The sequence below is a fragment of the Ambystoma mexicanum genome, chromosome 14 (genome assembly GCF_040938575.1).
Source record: "Ambystoma mexicanum isolate Mex_15411 chromosome 14, UKY_AmexF1_1, whole genome shotgun sequence".
Lineage (NCBI taxonomy): Eukaryota > Metazoa > Chordata > Amphibia > Caudata > Ambystomatidae > Ambystoma > Ambystoma mexicanum.
Genome location: NC_090940.1, coordinates 599,826,999 through 599,842,163, shown reverse-complemented (window position 1 = coordinate 599,842,163; position 15,165 = coordinate 599,826,999). Strand labels below are relative to the sequence as shown.

The window sequence follows — 15,165 nt, the reverse complement described above, 5'->3', positions numbered from 1 at the left end:
GTGATATTTGTCTTCTAGGGTTCTAAGGTTCTAGGGTTGTAGTCAAGGGCTCATGCAGTTGCGAGAGTCTTGCTCTGAGTCTAGAGTTACTGAGGGGTAGACTACATGGTTTACTTTGAAGCCCGCTTGATGGGCTCGGTTATGGGCATTCCATAATAGTAGGGGTGGCTAGGGATATGTTGGTGGAATTATGTGGCACACTATTACATGAATGCAAACCGTTTTGGCACCATGAAAAAATGTTAAGACCTCAAGTGAGATGTTGGGAGCTAATAGCATTAATGGGGAGAGGAGGGAGAGGTTTTACATGGGCAGTAATGGCCCTAAACGCTCGTGAAGACTCGCACTGCTCAAGCATGCCAGCTCATGCTGGTGAAGTGCCACGGACAGTGGAAGCCCCTGCACTGCTGCACGCCCTACACCTTCACAATGCTGATTCCCACTTATATCCATGTGCACTTTGCCGCACTTTGTTGCCCGCTCCCTTTTTCCATGCTGCCTCTATGGCAATAGAAAACGGGTGCCCTGGGATTTCTTTCAATTTTTTAAAAACACCCAGAACTTTGTTCCAGGGTACTGTTGAAGATAAGAACATGGCCAGTGAGTCAACACTGCTGGTAAGGCCTGCAATAGTGCTAGGGAAGGGTCGGGGATGCCATTTGGGGGTCGCCAGGGGTCACAGATGCGACCCCCGTGGTCTCCCTTGTTACCCCTAAAAGAATAAATGTTTTAAATTAATTTATGTTTTTTTTTTCATTAATGGAAGCTCATGGGCTTTCGTTTCTGGAGTGACTGGGTTTTCTTCATCATGCCTCTAAAAAAAACAGGGGCGTTCCACAAGTCTAACACTTTCAGCAGTGACCCTAAATAATAAAGAATAGGAATGCCAAATAATTTGTCTTTCTGGAATTCTATACAATAATTGCTAGACGCATTAAAGGTTTATTTCATGCACACTTCAGGGGGTGAGTCACTGATTTAGTCTGTTCTCAAACACCTCAAATTCACAATGCAGACAAAAACATCCGAAAGCATTTAGAGAAGAATAAGCATCCATTTTGGACTATGTATTTTGCTTTTCGCAAGTTGCAGTTAAAGCATGTTTTTTTCTGCAGGTTAAAATCCCGGCAAGGCCAAATGAGCCTTTCATCCTTCTGAGGTCAATAAATGAGTACAAACAAAGGTTGGGTGATATTGTATGTATATTTGTTCTTTATAAAGCACTTAAACGTAAGTGCTATATAATAACACATCATTATCATTTGGCCTTGGACGTCCGCTTGCATTCACAGTAATTGGCTAATATGGGCCTATACACACTGATATTAATGATACATTTGGTGGTCTGTTCTTATATGAAATGTATATGATATTACAGTGACATTGTAACAATATTTTTGTAGTGTACTTAGGAACAATGCTAAGTCAGGCCACTTACTGTTTTGACGTAGGGTGAAAGGACATGCTCCATCGCGTCCCATGATGCCACTTTAGGGTGGGGTCAAATGACATCACTTCCTGTGATATCATCAGAGGTCAAGGGTCGTGTGATACCACTTCCACTATCCCTGGCATTTTGGTGACATGGCATCCCTGGGAATGGTGAGCCTTAAAACGCTTGACTTGAATGTCGGTTTGAACCTTTGAAGAAAAGGTTTGAATCCGTTCGAGACACTGGAGGCTCCACAAAGATGGCGCGTGACTCGAATCGAGCCAAGTCGGGACATTAGTGATTTGGCATCGATCACTATGGCTCGAATTGTGTTGAAATACTTTAAAAATTCATGTATTCGAGGAAACGATGGGTCAGACTTTCCATACTTTGTTTGCTGCAGGGGTTGAGACGCGCTGGCGCCTCACATGAATGGTGCCCAAAAGGTGTGTGCCCTGTTTTCAAAGGGCATTTGAATGTGCGCATCATGGACGCCATTTTTCCTGCCTTGTGCATTTGCACCAATAAGGAGGTGTTTCTGAGCATTTCAAAGCACATCCCGAATCCACAAACGGAACGCTCTTCGAAGTATGGCAAAAAGGAATCCCAGTCCCTTTGCCATACCTCTCAACCTTTTTTGATACCAAGGCGGGTGAAAACCCAGAAAGGCCATAAACATAAAAGTAGGACTGCCGTAAAAACATGAAACGGCAGTCCTACTTCTATGTCGCTGACCTTTTACGGGAGGGGGGTGGGGAGGAATGCTCCCAGGTACAATCCTCTCATTGGAGGAGAGCGCCAGGGAGGGGAAGGGGGAGGAAATGGGGGCGTGAAAAGCATGACACTTGCTTTTCACGCCTCCATTCGCGCAGGAAGAGTCGTGCAGGGACCCGATTTCGGGATCTCGAAATCGGGTCCCGGCAAAAATATGAATCGTAGCTCCCACCTTTGCCAAGGCGGGTGAAACAGATGAGCTGGCAGGCGGGCGGGTGTGTATATGCTTTGGCGGTTGACACCCGCCAAAAGCGGGTGAGTTGAGAGCTATGCCTTTGCACCTGTTTACAAGAGAGCGCCCAAAGCCTGATAGGATCATTGCTGACACTGTCATGCATTTTCCTTTGAATGGGACAGGAGCGGTGTGAACCACTGCTGTCCCACTGGCATATATGTTCCTCAAACAGGGATAGAAATATTTTTTTTAACCTTTTTAACATTTCAGGGCCCCGCACTGTGAAATATGCTCCCAACGCCCGCGTGCATGCTGGGAGCATGTCTTTTGCATGCAAAGAAGCCAGCCAGTGGATCATGTGCACTGTGGCACAGCCCCCATGAAATGCTCAGGTCGCCTTTGTGGATAACTGATCTGCGATTTTCTAAAAAGAACGCAAATAAAAAAGCGCATTCAAAATGAGATACTCTTGGATAAACCGTTTTTGATGTGCGGATGTAGGGCATGCACATTCATTATGTCCTATCGTGTTGGTTGTTTGTAGTATCCATGTTAAATACCAAAAAGGAAAGATTATAGAAATCACAGAAGCTGACCCGGAAGGATAGCTCAGCGGCAACGTCCTCGCCTTGGAAGCAAGACTATACGGAACAACACAGGTTCAATCCCTGGGTCTGTGCTTCAAAACCTCTGGGTATTAAGCGCGTGATAAATAACCTATCAAATCATATGACAAAATACTTCGAAGAGGAGAACCTTCGATTTTTCATGGTATTTCTTTCATAGATTTTTAATAGGGTGTGGTGGTTATGACTTGTAAACTAGTAAGCAGTTTGGCAACCTAGAGTAATTGATCTCCTTTTCCCCGTAGGATATTTACTTCCAGCGATCAACGCTCCTGGGACGTCATCTAGACGTGTCTTGCCATTTTGGGTCCATTAGACTCAAAGGATAATGAAATAAAAAATCTGCTTCATAATCATCTTGATTGCTATACCATGAACTGTTGCACCCTTTACCCCAGAGGAATGTTCAGCATTTTAGTATTCCAGGACAGAAACATTTAGGATAATTTGTGACCCAGAATTGTATATGCCATATATCTCTGCCATTTTCCAGACAAATTGAGTATAATACTTGTCTCCAGATACACAGACTTGCCATGATCATGTTATCAATTGTGGGTTTGTTCTAATGCACTTGATGTATAATCGTATCTATAATCATGACCAATTTTGCATTTTGACAGTATTGTTGTATGAATGTGGAGTATAAGAGTTTTTGTGCTGTTTTTGAGACCATCACTTATGTAGATATCACGGTTGTTTCACATTGTTATTTATTCACCAGGAATATTACATTATCCTTTCATAGTAAATAATAAAACATATTTTTGGGAAAAAACCTGGAAGTTTTCAGATACATTTTTGTGAAATATAAACTGAGGAGATATTCTTCATCCCTTTTTAGTTTGATATACTTATTATCCCAGATAGCAGGAATGAAGGGTTAACTACACCACTTTATTTCTGGGGATACCGGGTTGGTTTGTAGGAATATATTGGATGTTATGTTACGTTATGTTATTAGGCATTTATATAGCAGTCTATATATCATTGGTATGACCTCAAAGCGCTTGTAGGTTGAACGCCCTCGGGAACCGTAGTCCTGGTCAGTTGGCAGAGTAGGGTGTCATAGGGTGCTTGGGTGCACAAGTTAAGTGTACAGCTGATGCAATTGCCTGATGGTAGCTGCATCCTAGCATTAGGGGTGGTGGTATTGATATCAGTTGATTGTGTGTAGTCTGGTGGGTGGACACCAAGACTGGGTTATGGCTGCGTTGGGCCTGTGGGACGCTTAAGTGTGCAGCTAGGCCACTTTGTCATGGGGTATAGCTGCGTTTTATTAGATTGATGAGATGTTCATGGAATGGTGTTCGTATGTGAGCAGCTAGGCCGAATTAATCGAGGGGGTGTAGCTGCACTTTAATTGTGTGATGGTGTAAAGTAGAGAGTAGAAATGCGTGTAGTGAACGCTCGCAACCTTCCTTTGTTAGATAACCCTTATGGTTAAGTCACTATTAATTTGGAATTTAAAGAAGGGTGCAAACCCGCTGGACAAGGTGCCTCCGTGGAATGGCACACAGCGAAAACAGGAGGTGAGGACCAAGGCCGTTAAGCCAGCGTAAAGTAGAGAGTAAGCATAGTGATATGATATGGTAGTTTTTTTATAGAGCGCCACACAAAATGTGCTTCAATGCGATCTATGACTAGAGAGGGAACAAGGGAAAAACACAAAACACTCCTACAGGCCATCAACAACAAGAAATCGAAGATTAGCCATTGCACTCGACTTAGCGACACCCCAGACAGTGCGGAAGGAAACGGGAACAGACAGATGATTACCTCACTAGGCCTGATGACATCTCAGGAGAATCACACGAGGTAGGGGAGAAGGGAGGAGAAAGGAGGTAGAGGAACACAACAAGGGACCATCGCACTAGGCCCTACGTCACCTTAGGCAGTGCCAGAGAGGGGAAGTCGGCGGTAGGGGGGCAGTAACAAGAAATTGGGGAGGAGGCAAACAATTTTAGTCATCATACTAGGATCAGGGACAGTTGCGATAGAGAAAGTGCAGAGAAAGGTAAGGAAGGGGGAGGAGAGAGAGAGAGAAGGGGGATGGAGGGGAGAGGAGAGGACAACAGGGAATAAAACAATGGAAGGAGCAGAGAAGAAGAGGGGAGAGCAGATACAGTTACAGATCTGACCTGGCGGGCAGAAAGGCACCCGCGAGCACAGCATGTCAGATGCACCGTCACCGTTATAAACAGGAGTGGTGACTGATAGGCACCGGCACCCGGCAATGCAGGAATTACTGGGTCTGGCAATGTCGAAATTACCCGGTAATTCCTCATTGACGGGTGCTGAAAAAATGCAACTCGGGCAGCAGCCGTGCCTGTTTTACAGGCACGGCTACCGCCACGGTTATAATGAGGCCCATAGTGTTGCAAGGGAACAGAGAATGTAGGCGAGGATACACAGTGACGATGGGTATAGTATGATTCAGGGCCAACCAGGGTGCGGGATCTAGGCGGGGTCCGGCATGAGAGTAGAGGGGTGAAGCACCACAAGTCAATGTGTCCAAAGGTTAAATCTAAGCATTGACAAAAGGTTATTGATGGTGGACCCTTCGTGACTCAAGACAACTCCTGCAATGAATGGGACAGGGGGAATGGAAGAAATGGATAAGGGTTGGGATGAGGGAGAGAGGACCAGGGGAAGTAGTGGATGGGGTTATAAGGGGCTAGGGGGGGCACAGCAACATTATGGGGATCAGATGGGCACATGGCGGCATCACAGGCCTGAGGGGTCTGGGAGGCATGCAGTGACATCATTGTGACCAGTGGGGGCAGGGGCACACAGTAACATCACAGGGACCAGGGGGTTGGGAGCACACAGCGACATCACAGAGGACAAGGGGGGCTGGGGGCACATAGCAACAACACAGAGGACTGGGGGGGCTGGGGGCACACAGCAACAACGCAGAGGACCAGCAGGTATGGGGGCTCACAGCAACAACACAGGGAACCAGAGTGGTTGGAGGGCACACACAGTGACATCATGGGGGGCGAGAGGGGCTGGGGGAGCACAGCCACAACACGAGGGACAAGAGGATCGGGGCACAAGCAACACCACGGAGAGCAGAGAGGGGCTGGGGGCACAAAGCAACATCACTGGACGAGGGTCTGGGGGCACATGGGGACATCACAGGGACAATAGGGGGTTGGAGGAATACAGCGACATTAGGGGAACCAGAGGGGCTGTGTGGGGCACAGAGGCATCACAGGGACCAGAGGGGCTGGGGGCACACCGCAAAAACACAGGCACCAGAGGGGGCTGGGGGCACACAGCGACAAGGAACTAGAGGGGCTGGGGGCACACTGAAAAGACACAGGCACCAGAGGGGGTTGGGGGCACACAGCGACAAGGAACCAGAGGGGCTGGGGGCCCACTGAAAAGACACAGGCACCAGAGGGGGCTGGGGGCACACAGCTGCAACACGGGGAACAGAGGAGCTGGGGTTTTCCAGCGACAACACAGGGAACCAGAGGGGCAGAGGGCACACAGCAACATCATAGGGGACTATTTGGGGGTGGGGCACACATATGGGGGACTGGAGGGTCTGGGGTTTTCCAGCGACAACACGGGGAACCAGAGGGGCTGGGAGCACACAGCGACAACACAGGGAGCCAGAGGGGCTGGGGCTGTCTAGCTACAACACGGGGAACCAGAGGAGCTGGGGGGCACATCACAACATCATCAGGGATTATTTGGGGGTGGGGCGCACATACCAGGGACCAGAGGGGCTGAGGGTATATGGCGACATCATGGGGTTGAGATGGGGCTGGGGCACGCAGCGACAACACGGGGAACCATAAGCACAAGGCACATAGCAACATCACGGGAAGCGTTTTAGACAAGCGTTGCTTAATAGCGAATTGATGAGCCAATTCAGTGATGAGATTGTCATTGACCATTAGTCATTGGGTTGCTAGGGTTCAATCATTTTGGGGGGTCGTGGTTTGGGTTACGGAAAGAGCCACGTTTTTAGAGCTTTGCGGTACGTCATATAGTTTTGGGTGAGTCGCTTATGTGGGGGGAGTGAGTTCCACAGAGTTGGGGCAAAGGTTGAGAAGGCGGATCCTCCGATCCTGACAGAGTTAGAGGTTGTGATCACTAGAACGAAAGCAGTGCTTGATCTTAGGGTGCGGAATGGAAGGTAAGGTTTTATCTTTTCTTGCAGATATAATGGGCCGGTCTGGTGCACTGCACGGTGAGTGATGCAGAGGGTCTTGAAAGCGGCCCTTCGTCTGACTGGGAGCCAGTGGAGTGTTTGGAGAGCTGGAGAGATGGGGTCTCTTGGACCCAGGGCAAGTAGCAGTTTAGCAGCAGTGTTTTTCACTTTTTGGAGTTTGTTAAGATGGTATGCCGGGGCTCCAAGGTATAGGGAGTTGGCATAGTCCAGTCTCGACATCACAATAGACATAACTGCGGCAAGCCTGCTCGGGAAGGAGAGGTAGGGAAAGATGCGTCTGAGGATTTTGAGATGGTAGTGACAGCATTTTGACACATTGTTGATCTGACGGGAGAGGGTCAGGCCAGAGTCCATAGTGCAGCCTAGGTTTTTTACTGTGTTGGAGGGAGGGAGAGGTGGCCCCAAGGTCGGTGGCCATGGGAGCGGATGAGGGAGAAGGGGCAGTGTTGCCGCACACCATGATTTTGGTTTTTTTAGGGTTCAGGAAGAGGTGGTTTATTGTCATCCATTGATCAATATCGCAAAGACAGGCTTCAAGATCGGGTTGGAGGTTGGTGCCAGATTTGGGGATTCTTAGGATGATTTGGGTATCGTCAGTGTAGTTGTATTATGAGATGTTATGCATACGGATGATTCCAGAAGGAAGGGTGGTCATATAGAGGTTGAGCAGGAGAGCAGATAGGAGACAGGCATGCACCATGTGGTACTCCAGTGTTCCCTGAGCGAGCAGCTGAGACAAAAGGGAACAGGAGGGTTATTTTTTTCCTGTTGCTGAGGAAGAACTATGTCCATGCAGGAGTAGTGGCAGAGATAAAAACATAGTTCTGATTGATTGTAAACCTTCCATCCATTCTTCAGTGCTCCATAAGTAACCATATGTAAAACAGGTATGTCTAGACATGCATCCAAAAGTTGCCTTGCCTACAGACCCAAGCTACAACTCACATATGATGCCCGATGAGGCCAACACATGTCTAGTGCTGATTGTGGTCTTGTGCAGAAGGTATTTGACCAAGCAGTTTAGGTCCGACTGCCCCTTTTGGGGTGGGACCATGCCCGACCTGGATATCGTAATGGCACTAAAGTCTGATAAAGTATGCAATGGAATGCTGCCAAGAGCAATTCCAGCTATTGTGTTCCTTCAAAACCTTCCATTCATCATTCTGTGGGTTTGCAGAAATACAAACAGTAAGTGAATTGAAAGGCACAAAGACAAGCGCAGTGGCCCACAAGCACTAAGTGACCAGTGGTCCGCCTGCAGATGATGTGGGCTTTGGGAATCGAGTGCAGGCAGAGATATGTACAGACTGCACTGTCCTGACCATCCTTATCTGCTCTCAGATCCTTTATATCTCACTCTTTAGATCCCCTCCCGCCTGAGTGTCTGAACAACAAGATTCAATTACATGTTGGCTTGATGATATCATCAGAGCTGCTGCTTGCTTCCCAGCAGTGGAATAAACACAATGTCAGTGATATGACCCTGCAGAGGTTTTAAAGTTCATTTTAGTAGCTGTGTGTTTCCTTGAATTGAGGCATGTCAGTTTCATTAAATAGATTTGTTTGGACAACAAATGCCGACTGGCACCTTGAGCCTTGATTTGGAGCCAACCTACTCTGGAGTAGGAGGTTGTGAGAGAACTTCTTTGTAGGGCTGTCGTTGCTGGGTCATCCGGCGAGAGCACTCAGGCTTCCGCCCGGCGATAGCCTAACCACCAATACTCACACAGTGCATCAATGATGGCAGAGTTTCTGGAGTTGGGGGTGAAGGTGGGGTAGGTTGGGGAGGGGGCCCAGTCCGGCTTCTTTGCATTTGAGTGCGTTCAAGTAATGTGAACCAAGGCATTGACGCTGCTCACATTTGCATACTTGCCAACCCTACCGATTTAGGCGGTAGGATACCGCTTTTTAAGCAGTCCTACCGCCTACCGACTTTCGTGGCCGCACTACGGATTCTCAGGCCTGTGCCTGAGGCCCCAGAGCACTGGAGGCGTGACTGCCCATCTCAGATTTTGATTGATGACAGAGGCGTGCGCCTGGCCAGGCGCACACCTCTGTCATCAATCAAAATCTGAGATCAAAATCTGAGATGGCCCGTCACGTGACTCCAGCTCTGCCCTGCGCACCGAGTGTCTGCCTCAGCCTGCCAGCGTCATCGTGAAGTGCTGTGAACCTTTGGGCAGTGGTACTGGTGCCTCAGCTAAATTGAGTCTCCAATCAGTTAAGTACACTTTTAAACTTGTTCTTGTGTGTCAGCGCCCTGCTGTACATAGCGCTAAAAGGCATGCACTTCTGGGCGCCGGAATGTCATTTTCTCCCAGGTGCCATTTAATAAAAATAAAAAAACACAACTTTTCTGGACTTAAACGCAGCTGCCGTCTTAGTGGGGATAAACAGGCTCTTAATTGTCAGCCTTTTGATTATCTGTGAGCAGGAAAGTCGATTTGAATGTTTTTGCCTTAATTGCATTAAGCCAAATTTCTTTTTAGCTGCATTTTACCACTGTTTTAATGCAAATGTATAGGTGGGTGGTTTGGGTAACGTATTTGAGAAGCAGTGTGTGGGGGGAGGGGTAAAGGGAGAAGGTCCCTCTGTTCCGATAACACCCCTGGCCTGTTGTTCTGGTAAACATATTTGGCTAAAAGCAATTCGGTAAGAAAAAGTCAGAAAATCATCTAACCCTTTATCTGCACACCCAGCTTTGCCAAGTGATTTTAAGTCGTTTTTTCAGCATGCACTATAACACCCACGAAAGAGAATGCATACACATACTGAACGGCACATTTGAGCTCACTTTGAAAGGAAATGGTTTGCTAGCTCTTCATGTAGTACACAAGGACAAAAACAAGTCAAAATGATCGCAGAAACAATTATGTTCGTCCTGTATTTTACGTTATAAGCCGATATTCAACAGAGCCATAGGAGACTTGCACATTTTGCTCTTACGAATGCACTCTGGGGTGTACTGCATTCATGTGGCGCAGTACAAAGCACAGAATAAGTAAAATAATATAAATACGAATTCTTGCCAACATTCTGTGACCACGATGTAGGATTTTTCAAGTTTCAAAAATAATACAGAGCATAACAATGACATCACAGGACATTACAAAACATACATTGTTGGCACCGCTGAAACATTCTAAAATGCACAACTCATCCAACAGCACAACATGGAAAGACGCTCAAATGTTTAAAATGTATAATTGTGAATGGTAAGTTGACACGAAATTCAGTTACCTAACTTCACAGAAAATAATCACACAGAGCTGTTAGGCAATGTTTGCCACTGCTCTGTAGCAGCAGCCTGGGCAGTATATATTTATTTCTGCAATGCAGATTGAACACTGAACAACATAGAGACTGATACCCACCTCAGTCACTTGCCTTTAGGGGTGGTTCACCTAAGGTCTGTCTCAGCAAGAGTGCAGGAGACAGTCATGTAGCTGTCGGGTCAGTGGATGGATCCGAGTCCATCACTCAAATGTATCACTTACCAGCCCACTGCACAGACAGATTAATTTCCTTAGAGTCACACAAATTACCTGACACTGTAAATAGCAGTAGGATCTGTCACCCAAATCTGTAGGCGGTAGGACTGCTTAAAAAGCAGTGGCCTACTGCCTAAATCAGTAGAGTTGGCAAGTATGCCTTCCAGGCCCCCTGGGCTGAAAATGTTGCTGTGGAAATGTCATTCAATGACGTTGCCCTAATTACCAGAGTCAGTCATTTGATTTCTATTTTAATTATTATTAGGGAAGCACACCACAAAGAGCCTTGTGGTTTAAAAATCAAATAACAGCGACGTGCGTATAAGCCACAGTTAAGAAGGCGCAAAAAACAAAGGCACACTGCAAAACACACCAGGCATGTTTACTATTTTAAAGAACACTGTCCCCTGTGTGTCAAAAACAAAAGGGAAAGGTGCTGCTGCTGACTGCACTGGGAAAGGTAAAACATTTACTCACAAAGTGACAATTTTCTGAAAAATAATTGATATACCCCTGTGCAGATCTTAATTGCACTTTAAACGGAAAATGTCTGGCATGCGTTAGCTGTCAATCAGCTCTTACACTCCATCCAGCCTCAGCCAATTGCATCCTTGCACCCGTATTGCCCGTCCCTGAAGTGCAGCTCATTAAAATAAAAATGTTACGGTCTGTGTTGCGCTTTGCACTTTCCATGAGGTCTTGCCCTTTATAAAATACCAGGCATTTTGGGCTCTCTATGCAAGCGCAGTACAGACTGAAAGTGGACCCCCGCACAGCTTCAGTTTATTAAATAGGCCCCTATGTGTCTGTGAGTGCATGCAGGAACGCAAGCTGCAAGTAAAAGTCGGTGGCCACATCATCATTGTGGTGTCTGTTTGACACCATCACACTAGGTGGCGACATCTGTATGGCCCATGTCTACAGAAGGAAAAATAATAGAGAGCACAGCAATTCTGCATTGCTCCACCTGAGAGGAAATCATCATAGGATGTACAGAACATAGCTTCACGGAGGGTGTGGGGGGTGTCATCATTATGCTACTTACTATTTCTGAACCTTTAAGATTCCTACAGATTTTTGGTCACAGAATGTTGGCATGTATGCATTTGTCCTTTCATCACCTAGTGTAGGGGTCCGCAACTTGCTGCTCTCCAAGTGCTTTGGACTACGACTCCCATGATTCCTCACTATTGACAATGAAGAAGACACTGTGCTAAGTGTGGAGCAATGAAACTAATTGTAAAAACCCTACAATTCACAAAGGTTGGTAAAAGTTGGTGAAATGTAGTGGGGCATCTACGGGCTATAAATTGCAGAGAAATGGGCAACCCAGATCAATCCAGTGGCCTTTTTCCTCTGATAGTGCATTGATGCAGACACTCAAAGCACTACTCTGCTGCACTGGATGCATTGTTTGAATTCTGCTACTGCCTTTCCATTTGTGGAACTTTCCAGACTATGTTAACGCACCTAAGCAGGTACCTTCAAACATTTGATTGCAAATGTGGTAATCATTTCTGCTGTCTGTGAGTTGTAGTCCAAAACATCTGGAGAGCCAAAGGCTGCCACCCCAAAGTCTAAAACACAGTACAGAGGATTTTAAACTTCATGATCTGTTCCACAGGAAGCCAGGAAGTACTTCCATGCCAGGGGTGAATTGTTGCAACTTCTGTCTGGCATTCTGACCTTGAATTCATTGGCGCGTGCATGTCTGTTGTATTGGGGGATCTGCAAAGACGATGTTAAGGTTAAGAAGGAAGCAGGGGGGGGGGGTTGGGAGATGATGTTGCTGCTTAAATTGAACCTTGTAAGAAAGATGGTACACCTATGTGCTTTGAGTACTAGCACTGAGCCTTCTGAAAAGTGGAAAATTGGAACCTATCGGGTAAGCAATGTTTTGGGCAATCGCCGATAATGCAAACATGATCATGATGAATGCTCTCAATTTAAAAATTATTGGTAGACATGCTTGAGTTTTTTGACCCTTTAGTAATCATGATAGCAAACAAAACGAATAATGCAGTACCATTTATTCTATTTCATTGTTGTATTTGCTTCTTGCGCGCCCACGCTCTGCCGTGTGACTTTCTTCTGCGGCTGCTAGCTTCCCGTAACTTCTACTTCTTCTCCGTAGTTTGCTCAGGGTGAACTCCAGAAGTCATGTTCCAGGTCTTCGTCAGAGAAAGTCACGGAAAGTTGCCAGCAGGTTTGCCAGTGTCGACTCCCCCCTCCGTTGCCTCCTCCTCCGCCGCCACCGCTGCCTCCGCGGTTACTTCCAGCCGTCAGTAAGTACACACAGATCTATCAAGTTGGTTTCATTAACGCTGTTCTCAATAGTGGAAGTCATTTTTGAATTGCAAAAGTTGTTTATTTTTATTTGTATTTTTTAATTTTGTTGTATTTATGTCAGTGATTTACAAAAACTTTAACACATAAAAATTAAAGAATTTACACATTCACAGACACATATAAAATTCATCCTCTTTCAATTCATATCATAATATTTTCCATAATATCCTAAAATGAGCGTCTCGTTCATAATTAACATTTCCACTCATTTAAAAGTAAACATTTTTAATTAATCAAATATCAAAATCATCTCATCATATATCCCATATTATCCTAAGATTAATGTAACATCTCGTTTATAGATAAACATTTTCTTCTACCAAAAGATTTGAAAGAATTCAACCGAAGTTGACTTGCGATGAGGGAAGAGCAAGGCCAGTGAAAGAGGACTGTGGAAATGCTGGGATGGGCTCTCGGTGTGTGCGTGAAGCAAGAGGAAGAGTCATTGGAGCAGATGTGCATCACATCTGCCTTTGAGAAGCTAGCGGGATGGGGTTGGGTCAGCAAAGAGGAAGATTGGGGCAAAGGAGTGTCACTCGTAAAGCAGTAGAGAATCTAGTAGAGGAGGCAGGGGAAGTGGGTAGACTTGATGGTAGACTTGATGACAAGGCAGCAGTGATAACAGCAAGGGAGGTTCAAGGGTTTATGCAAAAGGTCTGGAGCCTCTCTACTGAGAACAAACATGGCCAAATAACCAGTTCTGTGGGTAAGTTGCCACTCGGGAGGATCTACAACCACGTTTTGGCCCACTGTACCTTTCACAGAAGAGAAATATCCATTTGCATATCAGTCTGCTCCCACCCAACAGGGCAGTCGAGCACAGAAATGCTAGGCAATTCTCCTCTGAACAAGAGTACCAATAGAAGCCCATACACATGTTTCGGCCTAGTCGGGCCTCATCAGTGAGGTGAAGCTGTGTCTCTCTAAGCGCAGTGAGCCAGGGCTCAAGGTCTGGATTACCCAGGGTAATTTAGGGTGAACCCTCAAGCCCCTAAACATATATGCAAAACATCTGGTAACCCCTCTACCGAGAACGAACATGGCCAAATAACCTGTTCTCTGGGTCTCCCCGTAAACAAGCAGTGTGGGTAGGCAGTAGCATGAGGGCGAAAGGAACACACAGGCATAGGGCAGGGGCCTGGAACCTTTGACTCTCTAGATGTTTTGGACTGCAATCCCCATCATCCCTAGCCACTTTAGTTGATTTTTCTGGCTGAGCGGGCGTCCGCTGGTACACCTGGTCCTTGGCTGGTGAGAGCCCCTCAGGGCCTGCTTAACTTATTTGGGAACTTGTGTGTTTTTTGTTGTTTCTGGTGCCCCTCTGCTCTGCTTGTTCCTTATTCTTTCCTGCTTCCTTGGTCCCTTTTCCCCTCCCTGCCTCCGGCCCCCCAGGCCTCCCAACATCGTGATTGGCCCGTGTGCCTTCCCCCAGCCCACCCAACAACGTGGTTGGCCTGAGTGTTGTCCCTTATAGGCTCTAGCAGCCCGCAGCATTCCTCGCACGCCATTTCTGGCTGAGCGGGTGTCCGCTGCTGCTGGTGGACCTTGGCTGGTGAGAGCACCTTGGGGCCTGCTTAACTTATTTGGGAACTTGTTGTGTGTTTTTTGTTGTTTCTGGTGCCCCCCTGCCCCGCTTGTTCCTTATTCTTTCCTGCTTCCTTGGTCCCTTTTCCCCTCCCTGCCTCCGGCCCCCCAGACCTCCCAACATGGTTATTGGCCCGTATGCCTTCCCCCAGACCACCCAACAAGGTGACTGGCCCGTGTGTTGTCCCTGCTAGGCTCTGGTAGCCCGCAGCATTCCTCGCTCGCCATTTCTGGCTGAGCGGGCGTCCGCTGGTACACCTGGTCCTTGGCTGGTGAGAGCCCCTCGGGGCCTGCTTAACTTATTTGTGAACTTGTTGCGTGTTTTTTGTTGTTTCTGGTGCCCCCCTGCCCCACTTGTTCTTTATTCTTTCCTGCTTCTATGGTCCCTTTTCCCCTCCCTCCCTCCGGCCCCCCCAGGCCTCCCAACATCGTGATTGGCCCGTGTGCCTTCCCCCAGCCCGCCCAACAACGTGATTGGCCCATGTATTGTCCCTGCTAGACTCTAGCAGGCCGCGGTGTTCCTCGCTCGCCATTTCTTTCTGAGC

At 47.1% G+C, this 15,165-nt stretch overlaps 1 protein-coding gene across 1 annotated transcript in view; it reads left to right on the top strand.

Annotated features, from left to right (window-relative positions):
- PRIMA1 (proline rich membrane anchor 1) overlaps positions 1–15,165 on the top strand; it is a 370,760-nt gene that overhangs the window by 102,266 nt on the left and 253,329 nt on the right. Inside the window, exon 3 of the mRNA XM_069637976.1 lies at positions 12,822–12,972. Within this exon, the coding sequence (XP_069494077.1) occupies positions 12,822–12,972 (151 nt within the window). The remainder of the gene's footprint in view (positions 1–12,821; positions 12,973–15,165) is intronic.